Consider the following 22746-nt stretch of genomic DNA (forward strand, 5'->3'; position numbering starts at 1 on the left):
GTCTTTGTTGTGGCACCACCGGTGGGCATTGTTTGGCATGGTCTTCCAGAGAGTCCTGTGGCTCTCACTGCGCTGCACCTGGGTTGGGTGAACAGCACCCTGCACCCCATTCCACAGCTTTCAGGGATAAGGAGCAGCATCACAAAGGGATATTTATGCAGGTATTTAGTGGGGTCCAGCCAGCAGCAGAAATACATCAAAGGTAATCTTAGAGAAGGAACCTTTCTTTGCACTATGTCTTTTTATATTCTGAAAGGTCATTTGTGAACCAACTGTACCAAAAAAGGCCTTTCCCCAGAAGTTTACTGTTGTTATTTTTTACTTTTTGATTATAGTAACTTGCTTATCCCCCAAACAGACTAAAGAACAATAAACAAATACAAAAGGAAAAGGAACAGCTCATCAATAACAAAGACCTGGGTTTTAAAGCTTTGAGAGTACTGACTCTTACATCTCACTCCAAGCAAAGCAGGAGTCCTGCAGAGAAAGGAATCTAAAAGATACGAAAATTATAAAGATAGTAAAAACAATGTTTGGTAGGGATATTTTAGCTTGGTGTGGAGTACTGAGCTTTAAAGTGCAGCATACTGAGGAATGTGTTTTTCCCCCACTGCTGAATGTTGTGAAGCGCATAGGGAATTCTGTATTTCAACCCCTGTGAAATACTGTAACCTAGATGAATGCAGAAGGTCTGGCTTTCTCTTCAAGTTCAAATTTTGAAATTGGGCAGCTCAGGAGTGTTAATGTAGCTTAAAAAACCTAAATGGTATCTAAACCTAATCCTTTGAAATCATACCAAAATAGTCTCTTGCAAGAGGCAACAATACAGTCCACAAATATAACTTATCTCTGTATTCTTCCTTTTTTTATTTCTTTTTTTAAAAAAAAAAAATTTCAAACTCTTGAGTACAAAGAAGACACCAACCATGGATACTGAAACTGTGCAATTTGTTGTAATTATATTCCCCCCCATAGATTTAATGAAGGACTTTTAAGTACAATTTATCTTTGATAAATAGTCCCTCTACACAGAATGTTTATTAGATTGACAGCAGAATACACTCTGCAAGCTTTTTTTCCTTGCCACTTATGACTCAGATGAATTTTAATAGGAGTAAAAAGCTTTTATTTGCACAGTAATTTCACTTAAGGATCATATCCTTCAGAAACTGGCAGACACTTGTATGTCTTGATTGCAAAACAGACACTCAAGAGTAAAGAAACATGCATAAGATGTTATTATTTGACTTGTCACACTGCTGCAATTCTATTTGCAGCTTATGTCACCAATTCTCCTATGGGCAATGCCCACCGTGTCCCTGCACACGGAGCGTGTGTCCGTGTGTGCTCACACATGTGCACCTGGAAAAGGGCTGGATCAGCCTGGAAAAGGGGCTGTGATCAGCCTGGAAAAGGGGCTGTGGTCAGCCTGGAAAAGGAGCTGTGATCAGCCTGGAAAAGGAGCTGTGGTCAGCCTGGAAAAGGGGCTGTGGTCAGCCTGGAAAAGGGGCTGTGATCAGCCTGGAAAAGGGCTGTGATCAGCCTGGAAAAGGGCTGGATCAGCCTGGAAAAGGGGCTGTGATCAGCCTGGAAAAGGAGCTGTGGTCAGCCTGGAAAAGGGGCTGTGGTCAGCCTGGAAAAGGGGCTGTGATCAGCCTGGAAAAGGGGCTGTGATCAGCCTGGAAAAGGAGCTGTGATCAGCCTGGAAAAGGAGCTGTGGTCAGCCTGGAAAAGGGGCTGTGGTCAGCCTGGAAAAGGGGCTGTGATCAGCCTGGAAAAGGGCTGGATCAGCCTGGAAAAGGGCTGGATCAGCCTGGAAAAGGGGCTGTGATCAGCCTGGAAAAGGAGCTGTGGTCAGCCTGGAAAAGGGGCTGTGGTCAGCCTGGAAAAGGGGCTGTGATCAGCCTGGAAAAGGGGCTGTGATCAGCCTGGAAAAGGGGCTGTGGTCAGCCTGGAAAAGGGGCTGTGGTCAGCCTGGAAAAGGGGCTGTGATCAGCCTGGAAAAGGGGCTGTGGTCAGCCTGGAAAAGGGGCTGTGGTCAGCCTGGACGCGGTACCTTGAGGCGGGAGAGGGCTGGCTGTGCTTTGGGGTGGGAATCCTGAGTGGCACAGCCTCAATGGCCATGGTGATGCCTGCGGGAGGCTTGGGGTTAAAGCTGCTTTCTGCATACAAAATGGTGCTGGTTTCCCTGTGCCATGGCAATTGTGACTGAGGCACATGGCTGGGAATGGTCCTCAAATTTTGGGGTGCTACTTCCAGCTCCAGGAGCATCGCTGTGGTGTTTTACTACACTTACTGGGCTGTGGTGGCAGGATCGGTTCATGTAACTGTTTGCCTGTGTTTCCAGGTAAAAGTGAGTATTTCTGAGTGACTGGCTACACTGGTTATCTCACAAAATGTTGTGTGCCCACACACCATTTATGGAGGATGATAATCCTCTGTTACGTTGTTTTAACTCGGCTTTGAAAGCTGCATTTTAAAGATGTCACTGCAGAGTTAATCACCTTTTGCATGTATTTCTAAATGCCTTGTTCTGCTTCCTACAGAAGCAGAAGGTAGAGTCCCCCTTTACCTTCACCAGAAGGATATCGGATTTTTTCTGTCCATGTAAAAATGAAAAGTAAAGACATTTTATTGTTAATAAAACAATAGCTAATTGTTTTGGAGGAAAACATACTGTTCCAAGCGAGGTGTTGAACTTTCCATCAGCAAAATACGCATTTGAATTGTAAATGCCGCCCGTCGGATGCTTATTATTAAAACCTTTGTTTAAATTATTGATGAAGTGCGGTGCTGGCCTTCGCTCGGAGTGCCCTGGCGAGGCGCGAGTGTCGCACAGAGACCTGCTGCCATCTACTGGCTCCGTGCGCTCCCTCCGGTGCCGTCCGTCCGTCTGTCTGAGGGCAGGGAGCTCGCCAAGTAATGGCAAGGTTTTAAACACTAAAAGCTCTGGGGCCGAAATCACTTTAGGCAATATTTATTTGCCTTCCGAAGGGTTTCGTTTAAAGGGATGCTCTCACCTGAGGGTCATCATATTCCCCTCTGATTTTAATCCATATAAAACATACTGGAGAAAACAATACTTTCTCCAGATATGTAATAGCTGCTGAATGGGTTTTATTGCAGATAAAGCATATTGAATACAACAGGGTTTGATTGTTCTGCTTATGCATGAAAAATCAGAATTGAAATGGAATTACTAGACTTTAATTGCAAAATCTGAGCAAATTACTAACTTCAAACATTAAATACATGGTAAATGTTTAAAAGGTAAACATAATGTTTAAGATCAGTCATGGCATTGACAGTCTGTTAGACTTTCCCAAAAGATCAATTTCCAATTCATCACTGCACTGCAAAAGAATCCCTCGATATTCCTTATCCACCAAAGATAATGTGCAGCAAGCATAAAGGCATTTTTGTTTTTAAATTTTAATCTCCCCTCTTTACCCTCAATTTTAAAATGAGTCTGAGATCTCCTTACTGTACTTGATTCTTTGGTTTTATGTGCACTTTGCTGCAGACTGGGGTTGCATATTTTTCTTTCTACATCCTGAAAATGAAACTCTATTTGAATAAAGATTTCAAACAGTGTTTTTTAGACACTCCTGTGAAGAACAGCTAACAGATGTATTACATAAAAACATGCCATAAAATAATGCAGGCTATTGACTGGAATTCACCAAGGTACAGTTTTCTAAACCAGTCCTCTTCCTATTCTTTAGTACAAATTGCAAATCCTGACGAAGGTTGCTGCGGAGCTGAGCAAGTACATGCCAGAGAAAGCAGCAGAGGACACCTCCAGCATTTTGAGATCTCCCATGCCTGGAACAGTGGTGGCAGTTTCTGTCAAGCCTGGGGACATGGTAAGAAATGTGATCTGTATATCTGCATTTTCATTATATATGCCACAGAAATTTCACCTTGGTGCAACTGAAACTACAGGTCACAAGGTTTGGTGTGGGGTTTTTTGTTGTCTTGATTTTGTTTCTTTTTTTTTTTTTTGTAATCACCTGTAGAATAAAGTGTGCTGAAGGATGTGTGCTGTTTTTAGTTTGTGTTTTAAAAACTTAGAAGAAAAATCAATTCAAATTAAACTGGCTTTAAAAGAAAAAAAAATCAGCCTGGTACAAGTTCACAGCAGAAACTCCAAGAGATAGCTTGATTTTGTATCCCAAATACCTTGATACCTTGAGGGGCAGGACAGGTACAAGGGAGAAAATGGTAAGTAAATTCACATAAGTGTATGTGTGTGTATCTATCTGTCTGTCAGTCTATCATCTATATATAGAAGCTGTTAGTGCTAGCAGGAGGAAAGTGTTGATTTTCTGCCTTGAAGTAATGAAAATATTACTTGAAAAAAAGGGAACATGGGACAGATATTACAGATATTTAACTTTACAGAGTTTTTTTTCTTTTTTTTAAAGAAGTTCTGTGTTATCATTTCGCAAAACACATGAGTTGGGAATTTCCAGGCTCATGTGGTAATCTTCTTGTCTTGGAGAAGGAATGAGCTTTCCATACAGAAGGGTAAGGGATTATGCTGTTGCTGGTCTGGGATTTCCAGTCCTCCTTACCTCACATTGAGTTGGAAACAAATTTTTGTTTTAAAGTTGTGTATAAACACTGACTTGAACTCAGCTTTATATGAAATACTACCACATTGTATCATGTTATTTCTAAGGTTGAGGCCCTTATGTCTCATACTCACTGAAAACCAGGTAGTGAGAGCAGACACAGAACTATTTTAATCAGATTGTGCATATTAATTTTAAAGTACTGTCATCAGTAAATGATGCCATAAACATGTATGTAGCACTTAGATACAAACAGAAGCTTCAGTCACAGGGTTCATAATTTATGGCAATGAAACCTAGATTTTCTTGAAAGATTATTCAAAAATGGGATCAAGATCTGAATTTCAAAATCAGGATTGCACTTATTACGTGGCAGTTATCGATCATGCTGGAAAAGTGGTATATTTGCTTACATTTTGCTATGATACCACCTTTGGTTTTAAAATATATGGTTGTTTCTGTCTGTACAGTGAAAACAGAGTCATCATGTTAAGATAAAAGATCTGTAGGTGCCAATGTTTGTAGTAATGAAAAAAAGACATTTCAGAGGAAAAAGACTTAAGCTGGTAAGAAATTAGAAATTCTTTTAGCTTCTACACTTAGCTTTCTTGTCTGTGGTCTATACATGCATGCACACAGTTTAGATATGTTAAAACAAAAGAACAGTATTCAATTAAAATATTCTTTATGTCATGACATGGACAGAGGAATCTGCTTTCTTTGTCAAGGGCAAAACAAGTGGCTGAATGAGGAAGGTTGTAAGCAAATACTTTTTGTGAAGAATTAAGGGAAACATTTTTAAGTCAAGGATTTTAAGACTTCAAACATTTGTTTCATATTTATTTTTGAGAAGTTAATTCTAAATGTTTCCAGCCTTCTTGCCCTGAAGAATAGTTCTTGTTGTCTTGAAAGAATATAATCAGTGGAGAAGGAGGCCAGAGCATAAGGGATTTTACGTAAATAAATAAATGAACCTCCCTCCACAAATCTACAAGTGGTGCTGTGCATCAGAGCACAAGTTGTTAAATAATGTGTTTGAGATTTCTTTTTTCCCTTCTCCTCTCCTGCAGCTTTTTGCTGGAGGCACTGAGTGGCAGAGCATTTGAACAGCATAATCTATGTTCTGCTGACCTGAGCTTGTCATTGCTAATTGTGTGGCTTTAATTGCAAAAAACACATTTGCGTTCTTGAAAAGGGTTTAGCTTAAATCCTTCCTTTTCAGGACTAGTGTCAAAACGTTAGAAAAAAAGCGAGGCAGCCAGCGAATGAGGGTAACATCAGCTCTCGGCTCTGAATAAGCACTGGGATGGTGGGATTCAGATTACTCTTCCTGGCTGTCTGTCACAAACCAGCTCACCCACTACAGCTGCTGAAGGCATGATGGGCAGGGAGCTGTAGCTCCTTGATAAATACAGCTCTTTTTGTTGCACTGCTTGGGAAAAGTCTGATTTCTTTAGTGCGCCGGAGAAATGGGAATTTAAGCAGCTCCTATTCTGTGTGCTTGCCACTGGCTTTGGCAGCTCAGATTTGCACGGTGGGTGAAAACAGCACAGCTGAAAAATGGGAAAGGTGAGGTAGTTGTCCATCCTTCCCCTCAGGTGTTGCTGCTGCTGGCAGTAAAGCTGTCAGGTTAGAGCTGCTCTGAGGCTGCTGGCCCTGAGCTGTGAGCTGGGCACTACAGTGTTAGTGCAGCACAGTCCCTGTGCTCGCAGAGATGCTCTCAGAGCGGTCAGGGGCACGGGGAGCTGAGCTGTCACCCCCCTCCTTCAGGTGTAACTTTACAAATGGTGAAAAGGCACCGAGAGAGGCTCACCTCATCTTTGTGTGCCTGGCCGTGCTCGCAAACCCGTGTGATTGCCGCGGTTCAGCTCCGGGGCGCCGTGCCCGGCCAGGTGAAGCACATGGTGTTTGTGTTTCTGCAGCCAAACGAGGGGGCAGTGCTGATCCCTGGGTTAGTGTTCCCCACTCGATGGGTCTTGTTTTTACTTGGAGCATAGTGTTCTCTTTCGGCTGCTGTTGCTTTGGTCTGGTGAAGCCTCTTAGAAGATTGCATGAGCATCCTCTATCCAGCTGGTCTGATAAGCAGTTTTCAATTCATTTTTTGCCAAAAGATATTGCATATGCAAGGAATTTATTTTCTTTTGTCTGTAAGATGATCTGTAGATTTTAGTAACACAGTGGGGAAGTGCTGTTTGTCATTTAGAGAGAAGCAGAACTTGTGATGCTGCCAATGCCTTCTTTAGGTTTTTAGTTACTTTCTACTTTGTTTTCCTTCATGTGATCAGAAGACTGTAATTAGTTGTCACTCAGTTATTCCTGGAAGCACAATGAAGGCACTCAGAAGCAGAAAGCAACATAAACAATGAAACAGAAATCTGGCTGACTAGAAAGAAGGTTAATATTATTTAGGGAAAGAAGATTTAAATTTAGATTACATTCCTCATAACACAGTCCCATTAATATAGGAAATATATCCCTTGTTGGGGAATGTTTGTGTATTTGTTTTCTAAGTAGTTGTTAATGACTGTATGCATTAGGATGAAATTTGTATTTGGGAGAATTAATTACTTTTTAGTTCCTCATGGTGCCATAGGCCAGAGACACCACTGGACTTCAAGAGTCCAGGCAAGTAATTCACTCTGCTTTCAATAACCCTGGTGGCAGCACAAGCCAGCCCTGGTAGCACACAGTGGGATTTTTATGCCAGAGTGTGGAGATGGCACTGCACATGGTTCTAATCTCACCATAGCTACCGCAAAGACAGCACCATAAAAACTACTAAAGCTGCACAAATTCCTTTATTTACTCAGACGGGAGGACATGGGTGGGCACTTGAAAATACTTCTTCTTCGTGTTGAGTTGTTTGGTGTGGTTTTTGTGCATGTAGATTCTGTGCACTGAAAGTGCAGGAGAGGGGAGAGCTCTTGAAATCCTAATGGTTGCCCAGGTAAAGCAGTGGTGTTATTCCTAAAGCAAACACACCAAAAATGTTCCCACTACTGATTTCAAATTTGGTAGTCTGAACTGTCCACAGCAATAAAGACAGATCTTAGCTGTCCTGATTGCCTTGCAGCCTTTGCTATATTTTCACCTTTGAACACAACTTTTGCTTCTTCAGTTTTCTGTCTGTTAGGAATACGAAGGTGGTTTTCTTTTAGCTGTATGCTTCTGTTGGTTGTTTTTCCTTTTTAGTGACATTAGCCAGGACAGGTGTTGTTAGTAAGCTGAGCATGGGTCAATAAGCTAATGCCTAATACCTGGCAGCCTAAATCACTTTAATGATTCCCCCCCACACTTAAATGTGTAAAAGGTAAGCACCCTTGGGTGAGCACCCCAATGTTACTGAGTCTTTGAGGACTACAACCAAAAGAAGAGGACGATTATTTATTTTCACCAAAGTTTATGAATTGCCTCTCTTTCCAGTAGATTAAGATTACTCCAGGTTTTATAAGTTATCACCATTCAAGCTGTTTTTAAAATGTACTTTTCTCATATAAAAATTCCTTATGATTTCAGCTAGTGTAGCTATGGGCATTAGTACTGCATGGGATGAATTTTTTCCTACCAAAATGTCAGCTGTTAAATGTAGATGCTAATTGTCTCAGTAATTTCAAAATTGGGTAACTTGAAGGCTGCTTTTTTAATTGTATAACTTAGGAAAGACACTACTGTGTTTCCACCTTTTAAAAGTAATTAAAGAAAAAAGTTTTAAACTGCATTCATCTTTCAGTTCAGCTGCATGCATTTTATTTCAATTCCTCTTGTTATTCTTTAGAAGAATAGTTTTTAAGAAAATCTTTATTCATGATTTTCCATCTCATAAGCCTTGTTAAGTTTTTGCTATGGGAAAATATGTTTTGTTTGACCTCTACTGCTGAAATGCTCGCTACTAAAAAGCAAAACAAAAGAGCTTTCTAAATTCTGTTTATCACTTCCTCATTCATTCATGTGAAAGAAAAGGTGATGTTTTAACCTTACCTGTTGCCATCAGGCAGTTGTGTGCTGTTTAAAGTTGTGTTTGCCATTCAGACCTCAAAATCCTAAAAAAAACCCCTCTTTTCAAGTCTTATACTAATTGGAATTTATAGCAGGGAAACAAGATCCAGATTAAAACAGAAAAAAATGTATTTAAGTTTCACATTCCATTTGGATAAATATGGTAGCAATAATTTAGTAAGATATTATTTAATTCAAATACTACTTTTCTCTTGTGTATGAATGGTTTTTTTTCTTCTGTTGTCTTCCCTTTTTCTTTCCCTTCCCCTCCTTTCCTCGCTCCTGTTCTTCAGAGCAAATATAAACTCCACTTGTCAGTTGAAGGGAATTTGCAAACTTGACAAAATATGGTCACAAACCTTACATAATTTTTATAATTCTGTGTATTTGACAGTTTTCTTGGGGTTTATCTTCTAAGCCAAAAAGCCCTCTTGGTAAATAGGAAATGTTCGTGGTTGTAGAATATCCAGAAAAAAGGAATTAAATATATCACCATTCTTATTACATGGGGCCATGAGTAATAATTGTAGTTACATTGAAAAAAAATTAACTGTAATAATTTTTCATAATGTATTTTTCAAATTTGACTTGAAAAAAATTTACTATATATTTTATGCAATTGCGTTCCAGTACAGTGTAATAAAGAAGGAAATCTGATTATGATAAATTAGAAATAGTGAATATTATTCAAGTTTCCTCCTAGGAGAAAAAATGTTACCAATCCTTTGAGAAGAATTAATATAATTTTTTCATTATTATTTTAGTGTGCTTTGCCTCTTCAAGTAATAAACAACATTTTAGCTGTTACTAAAAAAGCTGATTGGTAGAGATGAGGCTGAGTTAGCAGAAGAATAGCCCAGAAGTGCTCTGCCTGAATATCACTTGCCCAGCGCCCTGGGATGGCAGAGGCAGTTGGGGCAGCGTGTTTTGGATAAGTGGGGGTGCAATGACCAGTGCTGATTGCTGTCAGGGGGACATCAGTGACCTTCAGTCAGAGGTCAGAAGATGTGGGATGTGCTATGTTCAGCTTCATTCGTTAAAGGAGTGGGGCAAAAAAAGTTTAGTAATGATTTGTCAAGTACTATTAATTGCTGCTAATTATATTTGCAGTTCTGTAGCTCTGGTTTCAAAGTTAATTTGGAAAGAAGAGAAAACTTGCACTCATTATTTTACATGGTAATGGACAATGCAAAGGAATTGCAATTGTTGCTTATCCAATTCCTCTTGATTTGTTTTCTTGTTGGATGCTGGCTGCCAGATTGCCAGTAAGCCAGAGAGAAAAATAGCTGGGAAGGGAATGATACCAGCATGGACTAAATTTAAACAACAAATAAACAAACAAAATTCCCAGTATCTTCATAAATAGTGAATGCATACTTAACTCACTGCTCAGTGATTTTGCACAAGCACAAACAAGGTGCATGTTTGCAGTTGTTTTACAGAAGGCTACAAGAGAGGATAACTCTCTTTCATATGGCACTATCTTGCATTGTCCCTTTTCACTTAAAAGGCTCAACAGGGACTTAAACTGCAGAATAGTGGAAATTGTGAGTAATGTTTACTGGTGTCTTCTCAAATATGAGGAAAGAGATACCAATAAAACACAACTCTCACTTCACTTTAAACCAAATCTAAGCTCATATTTGCTTTGGGCTCTCATTGTTTTTTTCCGCTTCAGCTCCAAGAGCCTTAAAAATGTTCCGCATCAGAGCACCTGTGTTCTAAATATAATGGTCTTAAAAATGTAATTGAGGGATTTTCACTTTTGTAGGCAAATCAGCAGGGTTGATATTGATCCGTCTTTTTAGGGAGCCACAGTGCAGCAGAAGGTGATACTGTAGAGGGCCCCGTAAACCCTCAGAGCCTTCTGTCTAATTTGGCAGAAAAACACAGAATGTCGGACAACAAAAGAACGATCCGATTCCGTAAGAAATCTTCATCCCTCCCACCTCCTTTTCACAAGATAAAAAAAAAGAGACTTAATTTTTTCAGCTGCACACAATGATTTGGTGCTCACTCTTGCATTGAAACAGTTGCTGTCAAAACAGGCAGGAAACAGTTTTCTTTTAATTGCTGAAATCATTCGGAAGTGCTTCATGCACGGTTTCTATACAGCAGATGCTGTGCATTAATTGGCCTGTGTAGGGCTGACCCAGGGTTCCTTGCAGCGGGCCCAATTTTAGGCAGAGGGTTTAAATAGCTTATTTCTTATTTTGTATAACCTGGCGTACATTATGAGTGCGCCTGCACGTGGGGTATTTCATGGTCTGCAGTTTCTAATGTCATGTGGGTTTCAAAACCTGTGCTTCTCTGGTAATGTACTAGCAGCAGGTAAGCTCTAAATACCATCCATCAGGAGCTAATTTTTTATCCAGATACTCCAATGACTGATGAACCTGTCTTTTGTATGAATGTTCAGCACAGGAGAAAGCCATATGCCCCTGGCACTGGTTCCTATGCATTCTTTACAGTTTGTGGGGAGGAGATTAAGGAAAAAACAAACCCTTACATTTACATGTCTTTCATTTATTTAGCAGTTAGCACTTTCTAAAATAGCTTTAGTATTTTTTTTTTTTTAACAGTGAAAAGTGATTTAGGTCTTTTAAAGCAATCTGACTACCACTACTCATTTTCTTTATCAGGAATATTACTGCACACCCTTAATAGGGAACCTTGTTTTGCTACTCCCCGTCTGTTCAAAACAGACCTTAGCCCATTAGAAGGTCCTCCCTTGTGTGGGAAGACCACAGCTGTTACTGTAAATCTCATCCAGTAACTGTATCACCCCCATTTTGTGGCTCTGAAGGATGAAATTGAGAAATGGAATACTGTGCAGTCATCCTTTACATCTCCAATTTTAGGCCTTTGCACATCATTTTCATGCTTTTATTCCAAATCAAACAACATTAGTGAGCAACACCACTCTGTGCTAAATGCCTGGTGTCTAAGCAGCACCTACAATCTTTGTTTTTGGAGGATTTAGGATTGGGAGGCAAGATGGGGTTTTGTTGGTGGTGGGTTTTTTTAATTTTATTTTTTTAATAAATAAAGTCTTTTCTCTCCTTTCTTCCCCACCAAATCCTTCCCAGTCCCCAGAGTTTGTCAGAAGCAGAAATCCAGATGGTAGTGAGGTGCCTAAGATGGAGGATGCTCTGTTATGCCTCCAAAGAGGAAGTGGGAGCTCAGCATGGCTTACAAACACAACTTTAAAAAGGCTTCTGTTTCTTTAAATCCTTCTGAATAAAGTGGATCTAACTTCTTGTGAAGGATATTGGGGGCTTTAATCAGAAATAAGAAGTGGTTTAAATCATTAGCACAACAAAGCAAACTATAAGCTTGAAGATAAAAGTCTCAGGGGAAAGAGTCCTCTGAAAATAAATGGGACTTGATAGATTTCCATATCATTTATAACTTCCCTTAATTACACTTGGAAGACTTGCCAGTAAAACTGGAAAATTGGCAGCCTATATCCATTATAGTAATTTTGCCGACCATGGCAAGCAGCTGGCTTTACTGGATTTTATTTCCCATCACTCACAATTAATCATCAGCTGGAGATGTCTGAAACTCCTCAAAACGTAGCAATACTGTGTGACATTCAGGCCTCCTTAAAATGCTGAAATCTGCTGAGTAAATGGGCCGAGTTCCCCTTGCAGGGAGCTCATTTTGGTGCGAGGCAGGCTGCCGGTTAATGAGTGCCACTTCGATAATCGGATGCGAATGTGAACCCTGACCTCGTGTCAAAGGAGAGGACGCAGCAAGCTGGATAAAAGATCCGTGATTCAGGTCTGCAAACTTTACACCAATTAGACAGAGAGCGGGGAAATGCATCAGCGCCCATTGGGTTTATCAGAAAGACTTGTGGGGCTTGTGACCATTTTGTAAGCCGAACGTGGGAGACGTCCTGTCACAATCATTAAGTCTTTATGCCATGACTCACCAAAGTCTGCAGAAAGTGCACCATATTCACAGAGATCCCTCGGCTGTGCGCCGCCTTCTTGTGCTCCTGAGTTGCAGAGAGCCCTAGCTCTGGGTGGGGATAGTCTGTGTGCTGCTCACGAAGGTGCAACGGGAGCAGGTCGGCCCTGCTGCTGCCCACATTCCGCTTCCGCCCTGTGGCGTGAGTTGCTTGGCTGGGAAATGACCGGAGACACTTCCCTGTCCTGTGCAACCTTCTGGCCAGCGGAGGGAACTGCCACCGTGCAGTCCCTGAGTGACCCAAACAGCACCATTGACTGGTCCCAAATCCACACCGCAACTGTTAGCAGCATCGAGATGTTATGTACCCTCCTCTTCAAGGATCTTTTTTCTTCATCTTTTTTTTCTTTCTCTTTTCTGTTTCTTTTTCACTTTTCACTCTTTGAACTGCACCATGCAGAAATAAAATGCTAAAATGCAGACTGCAGGTCTAGCAGTTAATCACTCATTTATTTTGATATACCAAGCAATGTAAAGGTTGATTTGTCTGTGGTGTAACTCTGTGGAAAAGATACCTGAGATTAATTTCTTTTAAGAAAAGGAGCCCTTTTACCTTTACTCGGTTCAAAGAAATGAGATTTTTTTTGTTTGATTTTAGTTGCCTGTTTTGACAGATTTGGGTCATCACTGAGACCTCTCTAAATGGAAATGTAAAGATGGTGGTTTTCACTGGTTTACCATCCACTGAAAGAAATAAATTATAGAATGAAAATAGAACATTAAAAATGGTCCAGATAAATCCTTAAATAAGTTAGACAGCAAGAACTTGTACACATCTCTGCAGTTTTCATTTGCAGGCTAAATAACAGGCAAAATGAAATGTGCAATTATAGAATGAAAGAAATTGGACAATGCCCAAAAGACTGAAAAAGAGGAAAGAGAGATACAAGTGCCTAATTTTAGGATTTGTCGCTTTTCAACACAATGAGTGGAGCTGTAAAGGTTTAACATAAGAACAGTAATTAAACTTCTGTACATAAGTGACACTTGCACCAAGATAATTTTCAACAAATTGCACATCATCAGAAGTACTGCCACAGCATTTTCACATGTGGTATCTGCTGAAAGTGCCTCCTTCCTTTCAAATTAGTAAGACTAGATGTTAACTGGATACTTGGACTATAAGTTTTGTGAGCTGAGGGGGTTATTTCCTTCCCAGACACTGTCCTTTGTCATCAACCCCAGCATGCATTATATAAAACACAAAAACTTTATTTTTGAGAAAGAGGGGAAACTGAGAAGAAATTCAGATTAAGGGACATTTCCATCCCACAATCACTAACACTTCCTGCCATTTTAGCACCACACTTTCGATCTCCTGAGACAATTCTGTACTTTTCCCATAGATGTGTTTCCAGAACTCTCTTTAGATAACTGCTGAGTGATGAAGCCATGTCACAGTTAAATGTAACTGCTTGAGGAGAGAGTTTTGTGGCCTTATAATCAGGCCTCTCTGATAGCAGAGCTTAACCCGAGGGTGGCAAAGTTGTTTCTGAAATGCATATTTTAATAACAGCTTTATTAAAAAAACCCTCTTCCAACAAACTGTCCTGCCTGTTTTCTTTCCTTCTCTTTGAATCCAAAGTAGATATTCATTGGTTCCTCATAACCTCAGAAATGTTTGGAAAGTTCAGAGCAGGTGGAAGAAAAGTAATGAGGTAGGGAAAAGGAGAGGAGGAGAAGAAAGGAAAGGAAGAGTGAGCTGCTGGGACAAGGTGCAGGCAGAGCAGCAGGTGTGGAAGGAAAGAGACAAAAGACAGGGAAAGGGAATAGAGGGGAAATTACAAGTCTTTGATACTATTCACCAAATTGGACACCTGCTAATGACTTAACTGCTTGCCTGAAGCTCAGGATGGAATTTCTGCAGGGTAAGTGTTGAGTTTTGGTTATTCTCTGTATCCAGTTAGTACACCATATTCCCATAGCAAATGCTTTCCATATTTACTCTCCCAAACCTCTCATACTGTTGTTGCCAATCTTTTGGAGAAAGGGTGTGTAAACACCTTTTAATCCAATTGTTTGTTTTGTTTTGCTCAGAATCCATAGACAGATATCAGTGCTTTTTAGTGAGTTAGTGAAAAAATAGGTTTACTTAAATTTTTGGAAAGTTCTTCATTCAATGTACATCTGATCTCTGACTTCACATTTGTCTGTTAGTATATTCCTCCAAAGTGGTACACACTTGCTCTTAAATATGTATTATTAATTTTACATATAATTAGAGAAATATATCTATGTGTATATATATGTGTATATAAACAAACATTTTGTTGGCACTGGCACATATAACAGTGCATAAATCAGATTTCTGGAGGTTTCAGATTACCCTGCTTCATGAAACTTGGACATCAGAGTGAAAGCCTCCCAAACTTGCTGAGCCAATGAGGGAATAGCAGACTCCATCTGCAAAAAAGCCCAATGAAAAGACTTGCAGTGGGCAGTTGGAGCCAGGCATCCCATAGGAGTGTAGAGGTCCTAAATCCTGCCATGTAGGTCCTGGCACCCTTCCTCCCTGGCATGCATCGTCTTTGGGGAATGACCAGCTGATCCCTGGGTTACACTGGGTAAATTCCAAGTCCCTTGTTTGCCTCTCCTGTTTAGGCAGCCTCCAGAGCCACTGTCAAGCCTTGAGCAGCAGTTTCCTCTGTGCAAGGTGGTCCAGGTGATCCACTGGAGGGAGGATCTGACTGGGAGGCACAGGGAGCCAGCAGAGCAGCCCAGGGTTCCTGGTGACCTTGAGCTTGCACATGCCTGCTAGCAGGACACAAACAAACAGAAAGAGGAAACCTCAGTGTTTCCTATGAAGAGCTCTGAGCTGTGGCGAAAGTGATGAGTTTGTCTCTGCTGTGCCTCCCCTGTGGATGAGAGCTGGTGGCTCCTCACTGATGAGCTCCTTTCTGTCGGTCCAAAGTCAGCAGCCACCATCAGAGGCTGCCATGAGCAGAGGTGACACGTTCTCCTCAGCATCAGCCTGCTGGGCACTGCTGGACCTTGCAGCCCAAGCTCCCCCGGACACCTGCCAAGGAACTTCTGGCTTCTGAATCAGTATGAGTATCTGTGGGCCCTGCACCAGTGAAGCAAAGCAGAAGTTCCCTGGCCAAAAATGCACAAATTAGATTTTGCTCTGCATTTAATTGATGTTGAACTGTGGTGGTGTGAACTGTGGAACCTGGAGCTGAATGGATGGGATGGGAGAGGAGCCTTTCAGGTTTGCCTGGGGGTAATAGTTTTAAGCAGCTGATTTTCCCCCCCCTTATTTTGCTGCAAATTTTGTGATTGTCATTTGTGTTGTGACTGTGTAACTGGCTGACTTGACTTGTGTCATCAAAGTCTTTATAGCATTTAATGAAATAATCCTTTTATTTTCCATAAGAATCATCACACTTAGAACATTTTGAATCCTCTATTCTCATTTTGTACTGCTTGAATTTCATCAGGTTTCAGAAGGTCAAGAGATTTGTGTAATTGAAGCAATGAAAATGCAGAACAGTATGATTGCTGCTAAAACAGGCAAGGTAAGCCACCTTAGGTCACTTAAAACCATATGCAACTTGTCAACAGGATAGAATTTTAAAAGGAAAAAAGGAGGATTCTGGTTGTTAAGGAATTAAGTCTGATTGTTGTAAGTCTTTCAAAGTGAGGTGTCTTTAATTTTGTAACATTTGCATCTGCTGTGAATGCTGTTAAGTAGTTCCGAGCCTTAGATAGCACAGCAGGAAATAGTTTTACTGGCTTTGGAAAATCATATAACTCTTTCTCCTAAATGATTTGTTTTCTGTGATGTTACAATGCCAAGTTGAATTGAAAGGTGTTGCAGACCATTTCTCCAAATTTCATCTTTCCAGAAAAGAGAGATCTCTTTGCCAGTTAATTATTTAATGGCAAATAATTTGTAATTTAAAAAACCCACCCAGAACAAGGCATAGAAAGTGCTTTTGCAGGCGGGAGAAAACAGCAATTTTATTTTATTATTGTGACTGTTAAGTATCAAGCCACATCTGCCCATTTGTTAACCTGTGCAAGGCTGTGCATTAGCCTATCCTGCTTCTGAGGGATCAGCACTGCAGCCCTGGAGCTGGGACTTGCTGCAGTGTAGGATGTGCTAAAACCAGCACTCTGGGCAGGGGACTGGTTAAGCTTATGTGACAAGAGCATGCCCTAAACCTGAGCTGGTCTGAGGACTGCCAGACCTCAAGTTGGGATTTCAGAGCATCCCTGTGCCAGATTATAATTCACAGCCTGAAACCATCACCAAGATGTGGGCCCCAGATCCATCCTTTCCAATGGGAGAGCACAGTGTGGATCTGCATTTCATATTCTCCTCCATTGCTGATTTCCTAACCTGCCCAAGCCCATCTCTGCTGGGGTGAAGCCCCTCTGCTCTGTCTGAGGCACAAAGCCCAGGGCAGGAGCCCTCAGCCCACACGGAGGCAGCAGGGAGCCTGACTGCAGGCAGGGACGGGGTTTGCCGCTGGCAGGGTTCGCTGAGATCTCAGCATGGCCCTCAATGCCAAGGACTGTTTGTGTGTTTACAAGAAAGGCTTTTTTGGCACAGCTCTAAAATTGTCACCCAGGCTGGGTCCCAGACTTGCCTCTTCCAGTGCATCCAGTGCAAAATTGGGTCTCAAGAGAAAAAAATACTGAGAAAAGGAGTATGTTCCCGTTCCTTTTGCTCTAACATTGCCACTTTATTATTTTATTTCATGCATTAATTTCTATATAATTTATTTTCTCACTTGATTAATATTTCCAAGCATTTAGTTTTTCATCTGCCGTTATTTAACCCCTTACTGCTGCTCTTTGCATCCACTGATTTTAACTTGTAATTAAAATGCCATTCCCTCTCCCACCCACCCCATTTATTTTTCACCTTAACCTTCCCTTTCCCACCAAGGTGTTCTGCAATCCATGGGTCTGTTCCTTACCATCCTGCTTGTACTTCTCCTAATAATAAATATTTCCTACTCACCCAGTACAGATGCCACATAAAACCTGTGTTTGGTTTATTAATCCTCCAAGGTAGGATGTGAAAGGTGCTCAGGCCATTCAGGAGGCCTCCTGTGTGCCTTGCAATGTCCCCGTGGTGTGCCCATTTTAATAGCAAGCGCATTATTTGACCTTTAGAATGTTAAGAATTTGAATAAGCACAAAGGTTTTGGGCTGTGTAGAAATGAAGCTGCTAAACAGAATTCATCCTGTACTGCAGTGCAAAGTCATGGCTCTGAGTGCTAAAATAACTTGGCCTCTCCACAGGAATGGGATGTTTGGCACAGGCTGTTAGTCCATGTTTTGATGCTTTGAAACTGTGTTTTGAAACTCAGTTCATTTGTCTTCAGCTGGAAGACGTTCCCATTTTCATTCCTGACTTGAATTCCTTTTCTGTATCAAACCCCATCTTCCTGTTTGTAATTGTGAGAAACGTGGCTTGTTTTTATCTACTTTGAGTTTACTCCAGCTGCAGGTGGCTTAAAAATGAGCGAAAGCTGGAGATGAGCTGGTGAGCCTCCTGTCTTCTCCAGGACAGCTGTGCCTGGGTCAGCACAGAGAGCCGGCCCCACTGCACGGCAGAAATTGCTGGGGAGTTTGAAACACTGGTTAACTCTGGTGTTTGCTGAACCTTGGCTTTGTAGGAAAAGAAAACAAGGGGTAGAATGTTTTTCACACTGCTTTCATCTCCTAGAAGACTGAAACTCAGCAATTGGGTAGGCTGCCCAGCTACTGATTTAAAATAAAGCCCTTGTTTGTACGTGTCACGCTGTCTTTGCCTGTGCTCAGCATCGTTTCTGGAGCGGTGCTGTGAGGGTGCCTGTGCTACAGAGACCTGCTCACAGCTCTCATGGCCTCAGACTGGCAAACATGGATGTGGGCAACAGCGTGTCCATCACAGCCTGTACTTGGGCTATGCTCTGCATTTCCTTCAGGAGCCCAGGGTAGTGTTTGGGTGATTAAAATGAGCTATCTGCTGAACAAGGATTTGGGCGTGTCAGTGTGACCTCTGATTTAATACTGGAAACAGGCTCTATACAGCTTCAAATATTTTCTATTGCTTCATGTGCTGAAAGGGAATTCAAACATGCTGCAGCCTTTTATAGAGGAAGTGAGGGACTAGTGTAAGATATTTGTGTTTTAAAATTCAGGAATCTGCATGGCAGCATGTAATTCATCTACAGATATAGTTGCACTTATTTTGACAGTGATAGCCCTTTGCTGAGTTCAGTTATGTTAAAGGATCCCAATTCAGATTTGAATAATCTATCCCAACTCTCTGGAGATAGAGAGAAACCAAACCCACTTCATGGCTGCAGTTCCAAGATTCTGCTATATTTGAAAACTGTAATTAAAGAAATGGTGGAATATTTCATTGCAACATCCCAACATGAGTATTGAAGAATCAGCCTGTCCTCTATTTAAAACAAATAAACAGCAGTGCAACCATGTGAAAAAAAGGTGCATTTTCATTTTAAAAAGTGGCACCTCTAGCTGATGTTCAGGTCTTCAGGCACCTCTGTTGCAAGCAAACCTAATGGTAGGGGCCTGAATACCCTGATGGGGCTGGACACCATTTGTCAAGCACTGGTCCCCAAAACTCAGCTGGGCTCTGAGCACTGGAGGTCGAGTGCTCAACGTCTCGAGGCCCTGGCAGCACAGGTGGATCTGTGTCCCTGGGGTGTCCTCAGATGCACAGTGGCCACCATCCTGTGCATGCAGACAGTGCTCTGTGCAATACCAACCACATCAGCCAAGCCATTTATCTCACCAGGGTTTAAATTCTGCTGTTTCTGTACCCCAGGTAAAAGCTGTGCACTGCAAAGCTGGGGACACTGTTGGAGAAGAAGATCTGCTGGTGGAACTGGAATGAAAGGTTGCCTCCACACTGTTGAATTAACTAAGCCTTTATTATTTTTATCTGTAAAGTAACATTAAGACAACTCAACACACAAAACAGACAGTACTATGCACAAGATTTTATACAGGCATATTTACTGTATCAGTGGTTAAGACAGCAAACACAGATGTTAAATCTTGGCAACAGATCCCAGATTTTTACTTCCAGAAATACTTGTACATAATCTTTGTAATGCTTTGATTTTTCAGGATCAAATAAAATCAATAAAATACCATTTCTGCTTTGAAACAGGAAAAGCCTCTTTTTTTTAAAAAAAGAAAACACAACAAAAGCCAAAATCTGATTTGTCTTCTCCACAGCAATGTCTCTGGTTTGAGGCCCCAGCCAGGCTGTACAGAATGGCTGGCAAGAATGAAAAATTAACCACTGAGCAAACTGAGCAGTTCTCCTTTACTCTGTATAAGTGCTGCACAAGTACCACCAATGGCTTAAATTCTGATCAGATTTAGTTTGAATTGGGATATATATTTATCAAATTATTACTTATTAACTAATAATAAATTATTATATAATTACTTATATTTTAAATACTTCTATATTATTATATTTTTAATGCTTTGTATAGATTAGATTTAAATTACAGCTTAGAGGCTTTATTTTGCTAGTGCAGATATTTGTCATGTATTTTCATTTAAAGATGTAAGGGAATTGTCTTCTTATCTTCAAACTCCATACTCAATTTCCCCACCCCTATCTTCTTGATACTGATTACTGGATGCCTTTACAGGAGCTGGCACTGTTCTCAGAAGTCTTCAGCTGCCCCAAGGTCCTGCTAAGAGCACGTGCTGTCCCTCAGACCAGGCCTGCTCCTGAATGCTTACAGGAAAGGGAGACAAAGGGACCTTGGCCACTGCCCCAGAGTGGAGCAGGCCTGCTCTCATTTTCTTGCCCAGGATGTGCAGTGTCCTGCTGCTTCCCAGAAAGAAACCCTCTGGCCAGAGGTGCCTGGGCCTTTTACTGGAAGGTGAAGGATGAAAACAGTTGGTGACAGGGCTGGTGATTCATGTTCAACCAGGAAAGTTTGATTCTGCTTAAAACTTCTGACTGAAGAGGCTTTCTTCCTGTTATTGAGACACTGCTAATTAACTACATCACATGGCTGAGGGGGAATATGTAATCCAGGGATCTGCTTAGAGAATTAGTTTATAAAACTCATCAAGATGAGGAAGGAGAGTGTTTGGATAGTACCTGCCTTTCAGGAAAATTAATGTTTTTGCTGTTGGAGAAACTGAGGCAGGCACCCTGCAGATCTCCTTCCAAGTCTCCTTACTGCCATCTCACCCCTTCCCAAAGGAGCACAGTTCAGTCTCTGCAGGTTGCCCTAAACAGACAAGTACTGTAAAGAGACACAAGTATTCTACCAGCAAGTTACTTGTTTTGCTTATTGCAGCAACATAAAAGCTTTTCTAAATCAGATGCAGCAGTGCCTACTACTGCTGAAGTTTAGGCTGATTCCCTACCCCGGATCTCCTCTGGCCATCACAGGGCTACTGGCAGTGAAGCAAAAGTACAATATTCTTCTGAGTTGTATCCTTGCTGCATTTGATAGTACTTTGGCTCACTGCATGGCATACAATGCCTGCTCCCCTCCCTTTGGCAGCTTTACAATCTATCTGTACCAAACACTGCAGCTGAAAAAAAATATAAGGCACAGGAGTGTAACAACAGAAAGCCATGGTTTTTCCAGATTGTACAGAAACCAGCACAGTTGGTTGGGTCAGGGGGACAACAGTCTTTTTTACATATATTTTTCCCAATTTAAATGTTGCAATAATCACAATACAGGTCCTTTGGATATTTTTATAATGTATATACAATTCCCCCCCCCTTAGGAAACTCAGTTTGCATATGGTTGGAAGTTCTGCATTAAAATGCTTGGCAAAAAGTCACCTTGACAGTAAGTGCTCACAATGGCTCCAGTGTAGATTTGCTTTTTCTGGTCCCTAACAGCCCCCAAAACAAACAGACAGACAGAGAGACACACACACACACACACACACACACACACACACACACACACACACACACACACACACTCATCCCCAAATCCTACAGTCATGAACAGAAGCAGAACCCAAAGTGCTTAGAGTATAAAATTAAAAATACAGTTTTAAATGTAACTCTCTTATATTCTCTCAGTATTTCTTGACAGTGCCTTTTAAAACTAAACATGGTTTAAAAATACACCTTTCCAGTTCAGAAAAAAATGCACTGCAATGAATAATCTTTAAGAATAATCTTTACATTTTCTCCAGCAATTTCCTATTTGTCTAGAAGCACCAAGTTATCTGATTAACTTTCCCTGTTTACATGCAGTAGCCTACTAAACCCATTACAAGTCAATATTCGATAGGAGTTGTGCTTTACTTTGCAGACATTTAAATCAGTTTCAAATTTTGTCAATTCAGGAGAAAAAAATTAATCCATTCCTCTGCCTTTAACTGACCTCCATTATTATGCACCAAGGCAAAGGGGGAAGTTGAGGGAATAGTTAGACCCCAGACCTGATGTGCGTGTGTGATTATTTTACACCTGGTGCAGACCCAGTTACCTGCAGCAGGCTGGGGGGGCCAGGATGACACTGCCTGCCTGGGGAGGAGTCTGCAGCTCTGGGCCTACAGGACTCGAACACTAGCGCCAAGGCTCCTGGGTTGGGAAGGTTACGAGAGCTCCTGCATTTAATAACAAGACATTACAGCTTTCCTGGAAAGGTTACCGAGCAACACGTGCGTGGCGCTATGGCTGTGGCCAGGCCGGCCCCTGCCGTCCCTATTCCCGGCTTTCCCGCAGGACGTAGGCGAGGCCGTGCTGCCCCGAGGAGTCGTAACTGTCATAGTAGGGGAGCCCGACCCACTCGGGCGGGAAGGTGGCCGTGCTGTACACGAAGCACTCCAGCACGCCGTCGGCCCGCGCCTCGCCCGCGCCGCCCTTCCCTTCCCACTCCACCACCTGGATCCTCATCAGGGTGCGCTGGTACATGTCTGGGCAGCCTTCGAACTCATCCAGGAACTGCAGCATCTGCTCATCCACAGAGTAAATCTCCCCGGCAATGTGGTGGCCTGTCCCCGGGATGTTCAGCATGTAAGGAATATTGTATTTCCCTGCAATCACCAGCGGGTACTTCTCCACCGTGTGGCCCCTTCCTTGGAATTTCGCCAGGCCTTTGGCCGTGTTGATCATGTGCTTGTAGTTGGGCTGGCCCTTCTTCAGCGTGCCGTAGACGAAGACACGGGCCATGGTACTTGCAAAAGCAGCTGGAAGACAAAGAGGTTCATTACCCACAGGGCC

The 22746-nt window shown here is 41.8% G+C and overlaps 2 protein-coding genes across 5 annotated transcripts in view; one reads left to right on the forward strand and one right to left on the reverse strand.

Annotated features, from left to right (window-relative positions):
- Nucleotides 1–19704, forward strand: part of PCCA (propionyl-CoA carboxylase subunit alpha) — a 273888-nt gene extending 254184 nt beyond the window's left edge. Inside the window, exons 22-24 of the mRNA XM_054271455.1 lie at nucleotides 3726–3866; nucleotides 15989–16066; nucleotides 19342–19704. Coding sequence (XP_054127430.1) covers nucleotides 3726–3866; nucleotides 15989–16066; nucleotides 19342–19410 — 288 coding nt within the window. The 3' untranslated portion in view covers nucleotides 19411–19704. The remainder of the gene's footprint in view (nucleotides 1–3725; nucleotides 3867–15988; nucleotides 16067–19341) is intronic.
- The window catches only part of GGACT (gamma-glutamylamine cyclotransferase), a 28366-nt gene continuing 25048 nt past the window's right edge, over nucleotides 19429–22746 (reverse strand). For all 4 annotated transcript variants that reach the window (XM_054271459.1, XM_054271457.1, XM_054271458.1 and 1 more), the window contains exon 2: nucleotides 19429–22712. In XM_054271459.1, coding sequence (XP_054127434.1) covers nucleotides 22228–22695 — 468 coding nt within the window. In that variant the 5' untranslated portion in view covers nucleotides 22696–22712 and the 3' untranslated portion in view covers nucleotides 19429–22227. The remainder of the gene's footprint in view (nucleotides 22713–22746) is intronic.

The sequence above is a fragment of the Melozone crissalis genome, unplaced genomic scaffold (assembly GCF_028551555.1).
Source record: "Melozone crissalis strain CALT ecotype California unplaced genomic scaffold, PUWL_Pcris_2 ptg000013l_1, whole genome shotgun sequence".
NCBI classification, from domain to species: Eukaryota; Metazoa; Chordata; class Aves; order Passeriformes; family Passerellidae; genus Melozone; species Melozone crissalis.